Below are 16357 nucleotides of genomic sequence, written 5' to 3' on the forward strand. Positions count from 1 at the left end.
CACAAACTTCGAAAAGTGGTCGTGGAAGGTTGTCACTGCGGATTCATCTGTAGGATTTCATTTAATAATTTATAACTATGGACAATAAGTACTTGATAGTCACACGTAGGTATATACAAACATACGTAATCAAAGCAACATATGAAAATGAACATAGAAAAAACTGGATAAATTGAGGATATATCCGTGAAGGGTTTAATTTTTCATCACATGCCTACTTCAGCATTTATCTCATATAACTTCTTAGCGCATTGTTGATCACGAAAATACACGTTTTCTCAAATAAAATCCCGAATTAATGTTTAATAAGTTGAGAATATATAGGAATTTTTTATTATTTTGAGTCACGTCAAATGAGGAAAAAGCCCAATCGCATATTTTTCACTGTAGTGTTTCAAGAAGAACACTTGATTCATCATTGGTTCACATGCACTGGCCCTATGAGACAACGAAAACTGTATCGAAATCGCGAGTCCTTTGACATCTGGCCAGTTTCACATTCCATTGAACTTATATTTATCGTCTAGGATATAGGTAAGTCGGAATATGCAGTGAAGTAATGAAAAGACGAAAGTAATAAAGATTTAGCATATAATGAATTTTATTTTTTTCTAATTTTGACAGATAAAGTGACACCTTTCCAAAACAAATTGACGTTTTGAAACGTTTAACTCTCCGTAACCAGTTACGCAAACTGAAATATTCCGCAACTGATGATGAAAAGATGCTTAATTCCATAGTAACGGAGTTCAAAATTAAATATTTCTGTCACTAGTCGATTTGAAAGGAATCAGCAAGGGATGCTTGTATAGGGCCTGTTCCGATATTGCTGGTTTTACTGGCCAGTAATCCATAGATAAAGGAGCTATATCTATGCAGTAATCGAATAACAATAGAACTCGAACGACTGGGCCATCGTCTCTGAAATACTGACAGTACTGTTCAGGAATATCGGAACAGACGGATAGACGTATTTGGTACTTTTAATTTGAATTCCTAGACGAATGCTATCAAAAAAAAAAAATTGTGTGAAACACGTTGGGAAACACTATTTTTCTTATTTCGCGATAATCAGCGTATTTTGCTTATTACGAAAAATAATGCTTTTCCCAAATGGTTGCACAAGTAACTATGGTTTACATTTTCTTCTTTGTTATCTCCTTATTCTACATGAGAGAGATTGTGTAGAGTAAGTATATAAAGTACAAAAACAACAACTAAATATCAAAAATATTCATGAGCGCTTCTTTGCATGAACCATTATTGTCGGAAAATATTTCATCACATTCTTGTTTAGATCCTGCTTTTCTGCACTAAGGCCCAATACATCAGCCATTATTCTCGAAAAATCTTCCTCATATTTTCGTTTTTTATCCTCCGGTATCCTGTGGTATATCAAATCCATGGCATTGAATAATGCTGAAAATATGAAAATTCAAGAGATAAGGTAGAGTGAAAGTTTTCACGCAAGTTGAATTCAACAAATGTTCAAAATGGAATAAAGCGGTGATATGATTTCATTGAATAATTATTATAGCGCGACACATGAGCTCTTATGATGAAAAAATAATGAAAAGTTCATATGTTTCATTTCAATTCCATATCAGACGCGTTCTTACTAGACCAAAATATAATTCCTTCAGTCATGGACCTAGCCAGAATTATGTTGGAGTTTGAAGAGAATAAGAGGGGAGGGTTTGAACCATCAAACTACAGAGTCTTTATAAATGTGAATATTCATATCTCTGTTTATGCAACCAATTCTCTAGAATAAAACAAGGATGCGTATTAGCGCCTTTATTTCGCCATAGCCGTCTCGATAAATGCTGACATGAGTATGGCTGTAATAATATAAGAGGTGTTGGAATAAGATTCAGATTTGATGGAGGCCTGTTTAACCTGAAGCGCCTCAGAGCAAAAACCGTACCAATTTTATCACGGAACATCAATATGCAGACCACTGCGCACTTATCGCGCTAGCAGTTCAGAGGATCTACAGAGATAATGTTGGACACCTATAAACATATACCTATACGAAGCTTTGGGCCTTGGACTCAATATTGACAAAACTAAAATCCTGGTTATTCCGCCAGAAAGCGTTCAAACAGATATCAGCCTGGAGGATGAAACTCTAGAACAGGGCCAGCAGTTAAAATACTTGGGAAGCTTCATAAATATTAGGGCTAATCTGGACACGGGAATACACAACCGTATCAATTCGGCATTACGGGCATTCTGGAAGCTAAAGGACAGAATATTTTGAAATCACGACAATCTGAAGACAGCTGTTTACAAAGCAGTGGTCCTCCCAACGCTTCTTTACGGAAGCGAAAGCTGGACACCATATAGGAGATATATTAAACAGCTTGAACAAACGCAACAACGTCATCTCAGACAAATAATGCACATCAGATGGTTTCACAAAGTTTCGAATGCAGAAGTCTTGCAACGCGCGAGTTGTACTTGTACAGCTCAAGTAACGAAGGCCCGACTCAGATGGAGCGGCCACATTCTGAGGATGCAAGACAGAAGACTCCCCAAAATAGCTGTGTATGGCGAATTCACAGAGGTTCATTCTCGGTAACTAGATAAAGCAATGAATGAATGAGTGATTGAGTTGAGAAGTGTGAAATGTCAGAAGATAAGGCAGAAAAACCAGTTCTGCAATCCAAATAATACAGTGCTTCTTTTTCTCACACTTATCCAAATGGTATTTATGATTATATGACTAGTGATTTCCGGAATTCTCAATTTCCTCAACTTACCTAGAAAATTTTCAACTTCAGACTCGTAAGGATCATGATTCAATCCGCTCCACAAAACCTCGAAACCGCTTTCATTGAATTTCATTTTCAGTTCTTGCAGTGGATCTTTCGATATAAATTCGGGAACATAATTTTCGAACTGTTTTGTGTATGGTTTCCATTCCGCAATGGTGGACATTTGTTTGTATGCTTCGAATAATGGATTAGATCCATATAAAAATATCAACACCATCTCTCCATTTACTTTAAGTAACTGATTGCAGTTGAATAGTGCCTTCCTAAAAGAAAGTTTCATGAAACACGTAGGTATAATTCATATTCCATCATTATTGTTTTGATTGTTTGAGGCACAAAATTTCATTATGAGTAAACTGTATTTAAAAACTATTCAAACAGCTAGGAATAGTGCGCCACTGCGAAAAGAGCTTTGGACACTATCATACTATCATCAAGATCAAGCCCTTTTCCCCCCAAAAAAAATGGTGAATCAGTGACGTCCTAAAGGGGGCTCCGTGTATCAGAGTGAAAGGTGAAAATTTTTCACAATGATATTTAATTTATTCATTGAAAGAAAATTGAAATTTTCAAGAATTATGCAGTGATATTTCATTTGGACAAGTAGAATAAAGAATAGGTATTTAGTACCTACTGAAAAATACATTAAGTTTGAATGTATTTTTTACAGATTTTATGTTTTTTGTGAGTGAATTATAACTTTCATTCATTCATTTATCTTTAATTTTGTTTCGAGCAGCCCATGCTTAGATACAGCTCACTAAAGGTATGGCACCTGAGGAGCTACTTTTTAATAAACTGACAAAAATTATATCGATCAGACATTCTATGCTAGTATTGCCAGTGAGAGAGCAATAGAAAAAATTTGGTGTGTAAAGGGTAGAGTACACAAGATGAATAAGTTGTATATAAAATAAAAAGCAAGGAATTTATCTTTGATAAAAAGCAAATATTTCGAGATGAACTCTACCCTTCGTTGTCCAGTATTCTTAATATCACATATCAAATAAACGATTTAATATTCACAATCAAAGACTTCATTTGGATGAAAGCAAATTGATAATTTTAATTACTCAAATTAAATACTTTTCATAATAAGTTCACGAGCAGTAAAATTCAAGTTCACCAGGGGCGTAGCTAAGTCGAGGGCCCCTTGTGCAAAAACCAAGATGGGCCCCTAATAAATTTTTTAGCTTTGACAAAGTCGAGATATAAATACTGCAAAGCTACCTCATCGTTGTTTCTTCAACTTGTACTTACTGCAGTATAAGCAAAGCTACTTTCTGTGCAAGAGTAACTTGCGTGAGCATAGTTATACCGTTATACCGAGCAGTCCAGGAATAAACTTGAATAAATAATGTTGTCATTGGAAAATTGAACGAAATTAATCGAAAGTATATGCATGTACACGAAATATACAATTTTGGATAAAAAACACATAAAACATTGAAGATAATTTTATCAGATTACAGAAATGGCTAGTAAAAATTGAGAAATTGAAGGGAAAAGATGAGACCCATCATATGCATATCAAAATATTTACTGTGAAATTTATCACACATTCAAATTCGATTATTTTTCTTCGTCTAATGAAGAAAATGATTATTGAAATCAAAAATTTCAATAACTGCAGAAAATTTCATTTTGCATATTTGTTCCCTATTCATCGAAATGTTTTCTAAGTTTTTTTGCCTTTTTTCATCTAAATGAAGATTTAAACCATAATATGGTTCAAATATTGAATTGTGTGGAATGTGGCCGATACTTGATGAAAATCCATAATTGAACTAAAAACAGAATCATATGATTTTCATGTTTCACTAACATGAACTGTTAAAACACTGTCTTGCACTTGAAAGTATTGGTCACTATAGTGGTGAATGAAAAATGAATATCAGAACAGAAGAAGGTTACTCTCACCCCAAATCCTTCGCATAATGGAGGACAAAGCAGGAAGATATATAATTGAATCTGTTATGAAATTTCTTCGGTATGACCTCTTGCTCAATGTCCATCGATACAAAAGATATTCGGGGATCTGTCTTCAATGTTTTGCAAACACTTATCATTTCCTCGCTTATATCAATGCCAACTATTTCTTCGTAATGTGGAGGTAAAAGAGGTTCTAGTATCTGCAGGAGTACTCTACCAGAACCACAGCCAACATCCATAACAGTGAAAGGATTTTTGGGCCAATCTATTCCTCCTAGTAGTTGAGAATACATTTTTTCCACATTGGGTAGTTGGAAGGTAACATTTTTGAAATGATTCAGAGCCTTCGACATGTCTTTACTTTATCGAACGTTTTCTTCGAAATCGAATTAATAAATGATCTGCAGTGAATATTTTTTCAGTATGTTGAATCGAATTCACTTGCACTTCGAAATCTTTTATCTAAACGTATCATTCTCTTGATAAGGTCAAGTTATTTATTACTGTTGATTCCGCAACATACTTAGAAGTTGATATTTCTTTGTTTTGATAATTTTCATTAGATACCGGCGTATTCACACTCATTCATTCATGTACATTAGCTAATCCACACGCTTTGATTTTTAAGAGGAATAAGATGTAGCGGAACACTAATAATAAAAAAAAAGTGTTGGCTAGTTGCTAGCTTTTGCCTGCTAATTTTTCGTTTTTATCTAATTTTTTTGTAAATGCAACCCGGGGAGATTTCCAAAGGCAATTCGGCAGCAAAAAGGTTAACAATAATAAGACCAATATGGAAATCAAAAAACAAATTAATGACAATAAATCAACGTAGATTAATGACGGTTCGGATATTCTTTCACCATCGAACCCCAATTATATAATTTTTATAAGGTGAGTTGGAAATATTATAAACTTCAACCTGTATGAATATCATTTTTTGTTATGATGTAGATAATCCATTATCCATTGTATTTATGTTTACTTCCGATGAATTAACATGGCCTCGTTTGTTTGCATGTTCGAAATTTTTGTACAAACACTCAAATCTGTCCATTGAGACGCTGAATGAACCTTGGCACAATGGATTTTCTGTATCTATAAATATTTCTACTGCGTTTTGGCCAAAAAGAGTGGACTAAGATATGAAAAATTAAAATTTGCAAAGTAATCACACTTTTTTGATCTGGTTTTTCCGAATTGTTAAGACGGAGCAGATATTTTACATCTAAATATAGTTTCTAATGAAAAATTGTTGTGAATTTTTCATACGAATATGTATATCGTTATGCAAAATAGGGGAAAAAATTACAATATAAATATTCGAAATTTAGTTTTGATTTACCCCCAGGTTCAGGAATCACCTCGTTATTAGGTCTATATTGATTGAAAAGCGCCATTTTCAAATACTTCACAGTATAAAACGTTCTGATCTTGTTATTTTTCTTAGAATTAATTTGATGTTGGATGGCGTTGAGGATTTCAGATTTTTTACAGTTTATTCCGTTCATTTTCTGAGAAGCACCCTTAAACTAAGTATATGTATTTTTAATGGCGAGTCTTTGACTGCTACAAATATTTTAACAGTAGATTCTTGAGGTCAAAAGACAAACTTTTTTACCTTACCATTTTTTCCGAGTCAGCTCGGTTTAAGAGATACAGGCTGTTTAAAAACCATAAAAAAATATTATTTTTAGTTCTATCTCGAAAACGGTCTCATCAAATGAAATGAATTTCGGAATATAGTTTTTCATTTATTTGATGAATCTTTCTCGAACACAAGATATCACCCACGTCTTCCAGTTTTCTCATTATGACCATTACATACCATAAAAATGCCAAATATTCAAAGAACCCAACTGTTGACACTAAGTTGTACGCTATCTAATGAATATTTGAATGTTTTGTGAAAGAAAAGTATTCATGAAATTTTCTAGTATAATGCGTCGTTTTCGAGTAATTTGAAGTTCAAAAATGAAGATATCTGCGAAATTCGAAAAATTGGATACTTTGACTGAATGCAACTTTTTTTTAAAGATCCACTAATGTGTAGTGTCATAGATTTAGATAGTTATTCTGAAGGGAATTTTTTTCTCCAGGGGTGGCATAACTCATTAAAAAATACTTAAAATGACTATTTCATCAGGGCCGAATCTGAAAAAATGGTAGAGGAAAAAGTGTTTCTTTTGACCTCAAGAATGTACTGTTAAAATATTTGAATGAGTCGAAGATTCACCCTGTATAGTATATCCAACGTAAGTCCAGTTTTGTCTTGCCAAATATTGCATTTTTTCACCCACAAAACAATAAAAATGAATAATTAAAAATTGTGGAATGATGGTATCACTAAATGCAAATTTTGAAACCAAAATATGTATAAGGTTTGCCGTATTTCTATTATTTCAGGCTACATGTTTATCCATAGAAAATTTCCATTTGGCCATGCAGACACTAATCGCAAGATGGGAAGAAATTTTTTTTTTATCAAAATCATTCGTTGAATATTCAAATATGGTGAAATTTTACCATATAGAGGGTGGGCTTTTTAAAACGAAACAGACGAGATAACGGGCGCAATAAATTTATTTCGAAAAAATGCTCGGACACGTCGATTTTTACTTCGAGGGGGACAACTTTTAAGGTCAAATTCACAACTATATCGCTTCAACCCTTGGTGTTAGAATACCAACCCCTAAATTTTGAATAGGAAAGATAGGGTGAATGATACCTCATTTGAAAGGCCTTTTTATCCTGAATTCTGAGTATTGATTTTTTTCTCCTTTAATGCATTCGTTTTTGAGATATTCAATTTTGAATTTCATACAGTACCAGTCATTCCGCTAACCATGCTATGTGAAATCATCAATTATTTGACTAATTCATTCTGTGGTTACGATGGTAACCGTTAATTGTCAACATTAGACAACGAAATAATTATTATTGGTAATTACTTCCTCCTGAATTAGTCAAATAATTGATGATTTCACATAGCATGGTTAGCGGAATGACTGGTACTGTACGAAATTCAAAATTGAATATCTCGAAAACGAATGCATTAAATGAGAAAAAAATTAATACGCTGAATTCAGGATAAAAAGGCCTTTCAAATGAGGTATCACTCACTCCATCTTTTCTATTCAAAATTTAGGGGTTGGTGTTCTAACACTAAGGGTTGAAGCGATATAGTTGTGAATTTGACCTTAAAAGTTATCGAAGTAAAAATCGACGTGTCCGAGCATTTTTTCGAAATAAATTTATTGCGCCCGTTATCTCGTCTGTTTCGTTTCAAAAAGCCCACCCTGTATGTGAATCCTTTGTCCAAGGTAGATTTCTCGATCGAAATCCCCATTCATTCATGCTCTATTGAAAATAGAAGCTAAATATTCAATTTATCGTTATTCCTTCACCGCAAACTACAAATTTTACAATTTTTTAATGGTCAACGAAGGATTTCGAATATTTTGGTTGAAAATCAGTTTATCTTCCCATCTTGCGTATAGGGTCTGGACAAATGAAAATTTTCGATGGCCAAATACGAACCTGCGTATTCAATAATGTAGGTATATTCATTTACACCAAACATTTTATTATTCATTTTTATGGTTCTTTGGATTGACAAATGGCAAATGAAATAATTGGAACCGCAATTTGGGGGTGCTGCTCAATAAATGAAAGGAAAAAACATTGGCTTCAAAATTGGCCAACTTCACTGAGCTTGAATGAGGATGTCCAAACTGAAATACGCCAAATATACAATAGATTTTTCTGAAACCCTTTGTTCTTGATTACCTGTTTTGTTGAGTTTCGAAAATGAAATTTGGTAAATAAAAATCACTTGTCGTTCCTTGTAATGGACAAATTCACCCAAAACTAATTCATTGAATTTTTTATTACACTTATTCCTATAGTGGTCGTAATGGGTGTGATGGTGTAGTATCGAAATCCATATGATCTGTGGTTATATGTGAACTATATTTCAAAGTTTATGTGAGGTGATTATCCCCCACGAAAAAAAACTATACCCGCCCTTGCTTTGATTTAATAACTGTTTTTATTGCAGAAGCAAAAGAAAGTCATAGTGGATGAGTAAAAATTGTTGTGACGATATGTACTAAAAGAGGTATATTTTCATATTAATAAGCTCGTTGTAATTTTTTTTTTCACTCCTATATATTTAAATTTTTCGCACAAGAATCAAACAAAATTTTCATTAAAAATACCTATTCGGATCTCAAACTTTCCATTGCAAGCTTCATTGCTGAAGAAAAACTTTCCGGATATTTGAACTCCGCTGACCTTTGAATTCACTTAGAATACGATCAGAGTGATTTTGCTAAATCTTAATCCATTTTTTTCAAATTCTGAGTTATGCTATTTTATCTAATCACTCTCGAGTTTTTTGTAAAACACACACTCGAAGTGTAAGACCATAAGCTGTAGGATTTGACAATGTGTAAAAACAACTGAGATAAGTTTATTCAATAGAATAAAAATGCAATTAATATGCATTATGCGACACTCGCAATAGCGAAAATATTTATTTTATTCTCAATCTGGATCAGTATCATCTACGGAATTTGATCGGATCGGGGAAATGATTAGATTAATCTTATATCGAATGAATGTAGAATCTGATAGATAATAATGAATTTTCATATATATATCTCCGCGTTCTTCTTATAGACTCAAATAGTATCGTTTTGTGTGTATATACAATACAAGTTGTAAGAAAACATGAAACTGTTGCTCTTGCTCTGTTTGAGCGTACCCAGCTTTTGTTATGGATTCAGTATACCATTTTTCAACAGCCAGAAAGATCCAAGCGATGAATATCTTCATTCGATGCCCTATACCAAAGAAGAAATTCTTGAAGTTAGGAGGAAGCTGAATCTATCTTTGGTTAGCGATCCTGATGAATATCTGAGTGTGGTAAGTGATATTCGAGCTTCATCCTATTGAAATTATTTTTTAACGGTTAAGATTTTTTTTCAGTAGTGTAGGTGCTTTTATAGCGTTTTTTGTTCAATCAACGACTTCACAGTCACTCTATTTCCAAATTAAATCTATGAAAGCTTTCCATTCTATTAATAATGTACGGCAGAGTAGGGATCTACCGAAATATGTCATGACAGTAATATTTGACGTATTTCCCAAAAATGTCCGGTGGTTTGAAATAATCAATTATCAGTGTGATCTCTATCCATCTTATCAATCTTCGATTGTACTTATGCAGGAATTTCCTCAAGTATTTCTATCAAAATATTGAAGATAACATGGATTTGAGAATGGGATTTATTTTATGTTTTCCTTTGTCATCGATAACGTCTTACGAAAGGATGCTTATGAGTACCATGATTTATCTATATTTTGGCAAAAATAGGTTATTCATCAAGTTTTTTCGATTAACCAATTGCATATTTGCAATTGAGTATTGTTATGATCCGCGAATACTTATCGAATAATAATAGATGTATTCTGCTGTAGTATCTAGATCACAGTAGGAACAATTATTGTGGTAATTGTTAGAAACTGCGATAGTTATCAATTGTAATCGTTAAATAATAACAGAAATCATAAAAAAGCCAAATAAGCTCATATATTGAATTCTTACTTTTTGTAAATCATTGGTGTATTTTATACTACATACAAGTATATCAGCTCTTTCTGACCTACATTTTACTGTTAATTGAAGTATTAGTAACGATTTTACCTCATCCTCGCCAGGTTTGTGGAAATGAAGGATATTATTATTATTATTATAATTTCTCTCTCAATGTGAAAAACATAAAATTCGCATACCACATTTATTCGGTGTTAGTGGAATCAAATGAATTTTCGCAAAATGAATTGCATACTTATTTTTCTAAAATTTCCAAACTCCATGTGATATGTAATTTCAACATTTTAATTTCAAATATTCATAAACGTAAGAATGAATAAATATTTATTGAATGCAGTCAATAGGGAATACTCCTTCTGACGAAAAAGGGGTATTTTTTATGAAATATCTTTGAAACGTCTAAACGTCACATAACCATTTCAACTGTTTCACAAAAAAAATTATTTCAAGAACTTAAAAATGAAAAATGGAAATGGGTATTTAAAATTTAAAACGATACCTACGTTTCTATTGCACAAGTTTGCAACATCGACTGAAATATGCGTTGATAATAATAAAGGACAACAAATACACTATCTTGATGAGATAGACAAAGATGGTTGTCTATGACGTCTGCGACGAACGAGGAAGGTAGGGAAATTTTATGGGATTTTTATGGTTGGTTACTGTTGAGGCTCGACAGTGAGTACGTCCTTCATTTTCTAGTAGGCGCTGTTGCCAAATCGTAAACTAGGAACGAAGCGATTTAAATTTTAAAACCTCAAATTTGAAGAATGATTTTGAATAGTTTCAGCAGTGCATTCGAAAAATTCATGAATGAAACTCATAATTATTCAGTTTAAACTTGCATATGCTGCGATGACCCAAATTGAGGAGGATTCCCGTTCATCCACATAAATAAATCTAATCTTCTACTTCTAGCCACAACTAATTACGAAATATGGTTATCCAGTGGAAGAACATTTCACTAAGACTTCAGATGGCTACATCTTAAGAATGCACCGTATCCCTCCTACCAAACCAGGAGTTACACCAAACGGAGAAGTTGTATTCCTCATGCACGGACTTCTTATGTCATCAGCTGACTGGATTATTCTAGGTCCAGAAAAGGCTTTAGGTATTTATCTTCCAAATTCCGATGATTTTAATTTAATTGCATTTTTCATAAGTCGGCATGAACTCCAGTCATCTCTGCAATATTTTTTATTTCTCCTTCAATTAGCACATTTTCAATTTTAATTTCCATTTTGAACCCATTGATACCTAGTCATCAAGTTCAACGAATTTTTGAGATAAATTTTATTTTTATTTATTTATTTACTTTCAAACATGAAAAAATTCAGTTATGCGTCGATTGACCGGAAACACTAACGTAAATTAAAACAATCATGAACAGTTTTTTCAAGAAAATTATCAGTTCGTGAAAAATCAACAGGAATAGAAACTTCATAGCATACTTGATAGTCGATATATCCGGTATATTGATGTCCACACATTAGTGAACCCAATAAAACCATCCACAAAACCCTGTAGATATACTGCATTCATTCAGCAATGAATATTACCGCCTCATTTTCATTCCATTTCAGCTTACTACCTCGCCGACCAAGGATTCGATGTATGGATGGGCAACGCTAGGGGAAACACCTATTCTAGGAACCACACAAGACTAAAGCCCCACAAGAGCAAATTCTGGAAATTCTCTTGGCATGAAATTGGAACCAAGGACGTACCAGCCATGATAGACTACACCTTGAAAGTAACCAAGAAGAAAGCCTTGTTCCACGTAGGCCATTCCCAGGGCACTACCAGCTTCTATGTGATGTGTTCCGAGTTGCCAAAATACAACAAGAAAATCATTGCTCATGTCAGTTTGGCTCCCATAGCTTTCATGAAGCATGCTTTCAGTCCGATTGTTAGGTTTGCATCACAACTGTTGGTTGTTCCAAAGGTGAGTATCCGCATATTCTACTGCAGAATGCTTTATGTATTTGCTGAAAATTATGGAGGAAAAAACGAATAGCCGCATTTCCAATTGAAGTTCCAAACTTTTATTTGCCTTTTCTCATATCTTGAGTTTGAAACAAAAAAAGAAGATAAGCTTCTAGGAATCAACAATATCATGAAACAATATCAACCTCTCGACATTAATTAATGTGAACTTCAAATCACAAAGCTTCATCGAGTTTTTCTATCAAATTTATCTTCGTTGAAATTTTTGCATAATCTTCCAGTCATTCACATCGAATTTAATTGAATTTTTATTTTGATATTCGGTTCTTCAGAATTAATCGGGGAGTAACAGTTTTCAATACAAAAAACAAATTTCTTATATTGCTAAACAATGAAAGCCATCCACCGTTTCGTTGAGGAAACATTGTCTAATATGATAATATGGAATGAAGTTTATCATAACGATATTTTTAATATGACTACAAGCTGGGCGTGCTTTGAATATTTGAGGATGTTTCAAAAGCAGTGAACTCTAAAAGAACTTTTAGAGTTCATTGTTCAAAAGTAAATCCATTTGCTGTTTGTTGGTTATCAGCAACTTTCATTATCATCTACTATTCAGGAATATGCACTGTTTATCTCTATTTAGCCTTGTAAATAGTGAGCTATTTTTCTTTCATTGTTTTTGTTATGACCATTTGTATGATTTTTTCCAGACGCTGCTCAGCATATTTGGTATGAACGAAATATTGCCCCATAGTGCCCTCCTCACCTTTTTGGGAAACCATTTTTGTGCGGAAGGAGAAAAGACTGAATTTATGTGTAGGGATGTTCTGTTCGCCGTCACTGGTTTTGACCGGGCGGAATTCAATGACACCCTCCTTCCAACTTTCCTAGGACACACCCCTGCTGGATCCTCAGCAAGACAATTCTACCATTATGCACAACTCGTTAAGTCAGGTAAATAATGAATAGTTGAGTATTAAATTACTCAAAGAAAGAATATTGAATAAGCTTATGCCTAGATATGAATCGTTCGACAATTTTGTTATATTAAAAAAAATTAATTCACGAGTAACAATCATTTGTTACTTGTTGCTTCGGCCTCTGATGTCTTCATTGGGATATTGGATTGATGTGGATTGATACTTGATGAACATCCATAATTGAACTAGATTATTGAACAGATTAAACGATTTTCACAAAAATGAGTTTTCAAACCACGTCACGTGTTTCGCTATAACATTATCAACTTTCTATGTTAGTTCATAACAAAATCTAAATTCCTCGATGTTATTGGAAACTATCACTTCCCCTTAGATTTCAACGCAGTTTTTCAATTTTATTTTTACTTCCTTTTTCACATTCAAGTTTTTTATTTCATTTTTGTTTTATTTATTTTATTTAAACGACTAAACTGATGAAAATACTACTAGTTGTACACAAATACATTCAGTAATGGAGAGTTATTGAGGTCAATATGGTCGTTGAGTTAGTCCGGCGATAACTTTCAAAACTCAGTAAAAGATTCAGTTTTTTACAAATGTATCTTTAGATTTTTATAGGAGTAGAGTTAAATGCTTGCTTTTATATTTCTTTCGGTATCAAATATTTCAGTTCAAACTCATTTTTGAAAAAATCGTGTCATCTGTTTTAAGTTCTTAATCAGGAAATTCAGAAGTTCTAGAAGAGTTGATATTACTTATTCAAAGAACCTTGGAACATTATTGGAAGGCCAATAATGTTCAAAGTTCCATGTTTTCAAGTTACCACTTTGTGCAATCCTTCTGAGGACGTAAATCTGTTTAAATAAAGTTACCTAAATGAATTTTAGGTTCATTTGTGAATTTTGAAGCATTTTTTGTTTGGATATTGTTTCTCATTCAATCATTTCAATTTTTTTGCAGGAAAATTCAGACAATACGACCATTTCCCCTTCAATTCATTGCACTACGGCCCATTGCATCCAATTAACCCGCCATCCTACAACTTGAAGAAAGTGAAGGCCCCTGTATATCTCTTCTACAGTAACAACGACTGGCTTTCCCATCCAAAGGATGTTGACAACCTATGCTCTAAATTAGGTAACTGTAAATCGAAAACTTTAGTGGCAGAGAACAGGTTCAACCACTTGGACTATGTTCTTGGAAAACACGCTAAGGAAAGAATATACACTGAGGTTACTGAACAAGTTCTGGAAAATTCACTGAAGGAATGGAGGCTCAGAAATTCACTCACTGCTGAAGATGAGGACGATGTATTGCTCGAAGACGGTTTCGACGACGACAGTGCTTCGGATGAAGAGTATGAAGACCAAGACGAATAGACGGAGACCAAGAATGGTAACATAAAAGTAGATGTAGTATATAGGAAGTTTTCCTAGCAATCGTACGGTATTTTTACCGATAAAGCATATAAAAAAATTGTTTTTTATTATTTTGATACCTATTGTTAATACTGAATAAAATGAATTTTCAGAAGAAGTGGCTTATTTGTCCATGAATTGACACCAAATAGAAAAACTTAATCGTTTCCGAAAAAAAAATTTTGTTTCAATATGAAAAACTCTGAAGATGTATAGGTATAATGGATACACATCAGGAATAAGTTTCTTGAAAAGTTGTCCGCTTCACCAAAAATCACCGATACAGAATATAGAAAATAAAGATCAGGGGCGTAGCAAGTTCGATCCTAGATCTGTATACCGTATCACCGGGCCCTTCCACTCAAAATTATTTTTGAGTTCTTAAAGTGGGGGGGGGGTTAGCTGAGTGAATTTATATTCAGAGATTTAGTCTAGAGAAAGTTCAAGAATTATAGGACAAGGAAATTTGTAATAATATTAAGGTGAAGAATTAAAAACCATAACTTAACGTAGGGCAATGAGGGAACAGTTTGAAACAGATAGAAGAAATTTAACGGACATAACCCTCTGAGAAATATAAATCGTAGACACGTGTTTCAGTACGGTGAAAAAGTGCACAGATGAACAACACTTGGTGGAACAACATATAAAAACCAACGCAATCAACAAACAGATGTTGTTGTTCCACCAAAAGAGTGGTTCATCTGTGCTCTTTTTCACCGTACTGATGAGGGCCAAAAGCCCGAAACACGTGTCTACGGTTAATATTTCTTAGAGGGTTATGTCCGTTAAATCTCTACTATCTGTTTCAAACTGTTTCCCCATTACCCTAAGTTTCATGTTTATGATTCCGGACTTGGATGTCACGCAGTTAGTTACAGCTGCCTCCGTGGTGGTGTTTGGTGTGGACTTGGAATGGAGGTTCTATAAGCCGAAACCGCAAATGTGCGGCTGGCTTCTGTTTGTTGACTCCATTGGTTTTTATATGATGTTCTACCAAGTGTTGTTCATCTGTGCGCTTTTTCACCGTACTGATGAGGGCCAAAAGCCCGAAACTCGTGTCTACGATTAATATTTTTCAGGGAGTAATGTCCGTTGAATTTCTTCTATCTTATATAAAATATGTAAATATTTGAATAAAATACATATTTAGAAAAACAAAACGAGAATGCATCGAAAACTACGATAAATGAAAACACACGAACACATAAGAACAGGTCAACTGGAAAAATCAACTTTCTAGATAACATGGAAAAAAGATCATACAACTGTGAACTGTAACAACCCATTGAAATGCACTAAATGTCAGGGCCCACACAAAGAATCACAATGCAAGACCAATCTACCACCAAAATGTAGGGCATGCGGCTCCGAAGATCATCAAGCATGGTCACCTAAATGTCCAAACCACCCCAAAAAACCGTTAGAGGGTATACCCAACGTTGCTATTAAGTCCTTAAACAAAAAATCCAGAAACATAGAAGAATTCCACAAGAAACAAAACAGAGTGCACAGCCCAGTTACAATACATGATGAGATAATTAACACCTATATTAGGAAATTGAACAAACCTAAAAATACCAACAGAGAAGAACTACTGGATAAATTGAAACGTAGATTCATAAATCAGTATAATATTGACACTGTTGCTGTTTTCTCGGGAAACAGGGTGTATATCTTGATGTTCGACATTGAAGACCCCGACGA

The 16357-nt window shown here is 33.8% G+C and overlaps 2 protein-coding genes across 3 annotated transcripts; one reads left to right on the top strand and one right to left on the bottom strand.

Annotated features, from left to right (window-relative positions):
- Positions 1-965: 965 nt before the first annotated feature.
- Positions 966-5207, bottom strand: LOC123310042 (juvenile hormone acid O-methyltransferase-like). Of its 2 annotated transcripts, XM_044893403.1 has the most exons (4): positions 4701-5207; positions 2766-3043; positions 1217-1419; positions 966-1177 (listed from the first exon to the last, which is right to left on the bottom strand). In XM_044893403.1, the coding sequence occupies exons 1-3, from the start codon at positions 5063-5065 to the stop codon at positions 1235-1237; spliced, it is 828 nt and encodes a 275-aa protein (XP_044749338.1). In that variant the 5' UTR covers positions 5066-5207; the 3' UTR covers positions 966-1177; positions 1217-1234. The 2 variants fall into 2 exon arrangements, with proteins under 2 accessions (XP_044749338.1, XP_044749337.1); XM_044893402.1 differs by having other exon boundaries at positions 966-1419.
- A 4186-nt stretch (positions 5208-9393) lies between these two features.
- On the top strand, positions 9394-14765 carry LOC123309463 (lipase 3-like). The gene is made up of 5 exons (XM_044892601.1): positions 9394-9641; positions 11254-11449; positions 11922-12283; positions 13002-13245; positions 14193-14765. The coding sequence occupies exons 1-5, from the start codon at positions 9447-9449 to the stop codon at positions 14609-14611; spliced, it is 1416 nt and encodes a 471-aa protein (XP_044748536.1). The 5' UTR covers positions 9394-9446; the 3' UTR covers positions 14612-14765.
- Positions 14766-16357: the final 1592 nt, after the last annotated feature.

This window comes from Coccinella septempunctata, chromosome 3 (genome assembly GCF_907165205.1).
Source record: "Coccinella septempunctata chromosome 3, icCocSept1.1, whole genome shotgun sequence".
Classification (NCBI taxonomy): Eukaryota; Metazoa; Arthropoda; class Insecta; order Coleoptera; family Coccinellidae; genus Coccinella; species Coccinella septempunctata.

What these genes read in the sequence shown, in the direction of transcription:
- LOC123310042 (XM_044893403.1), bottom strand. Translation starts at nt 5,065, where the DNA reads ATGTCGAAGGCTCTGAATCATTTCAAAAATGTTACCTTCCAACTACCC. An exon ending in CATTATGCGAAGGATTTGGG is followed by an intron (nt 3,044 to 4,700) that starts GTGAGAGTAACC and finishes ACTTTCTTTTAG; the next exon opens with GAAGGCACTATTCAACTGCA. An exon ending in TGAAGTTGAAAATTTTCTAG is followed by an intron (nt 1,420 to 2,765) that starts GTAAGTTGAGGA and finishes TCATATTTTCAG; the next exon opens with CATTATTCAATGCCATGGAT.
- LOC123309463 (XM_044892601.1), top strand. Translation starts at nt 9,447, where the DNA reads ATGAAACTGTTGCTCTTGCTCTGTTTGAGCGTACCCAGCTTTTGTTAT. An exon ending in AGGTCCAGAAAAGGCTTTAG is followed by an intron (nt 11,450 to 11,921) that starts GTATTTATCTTC and finishes ATTCCATTTCAG; the next exon opens with CTTACTACCTCGCCGACCAA. An exon ending in TGCACAACTCGTTAAGTCAG is followed by an intron (nt 13,246 to 14,192) that starts GTAAATAATGAA and finishes ATTTTTTTGCAG; the next exon opens with GAAAATTCAGACAATACGAC.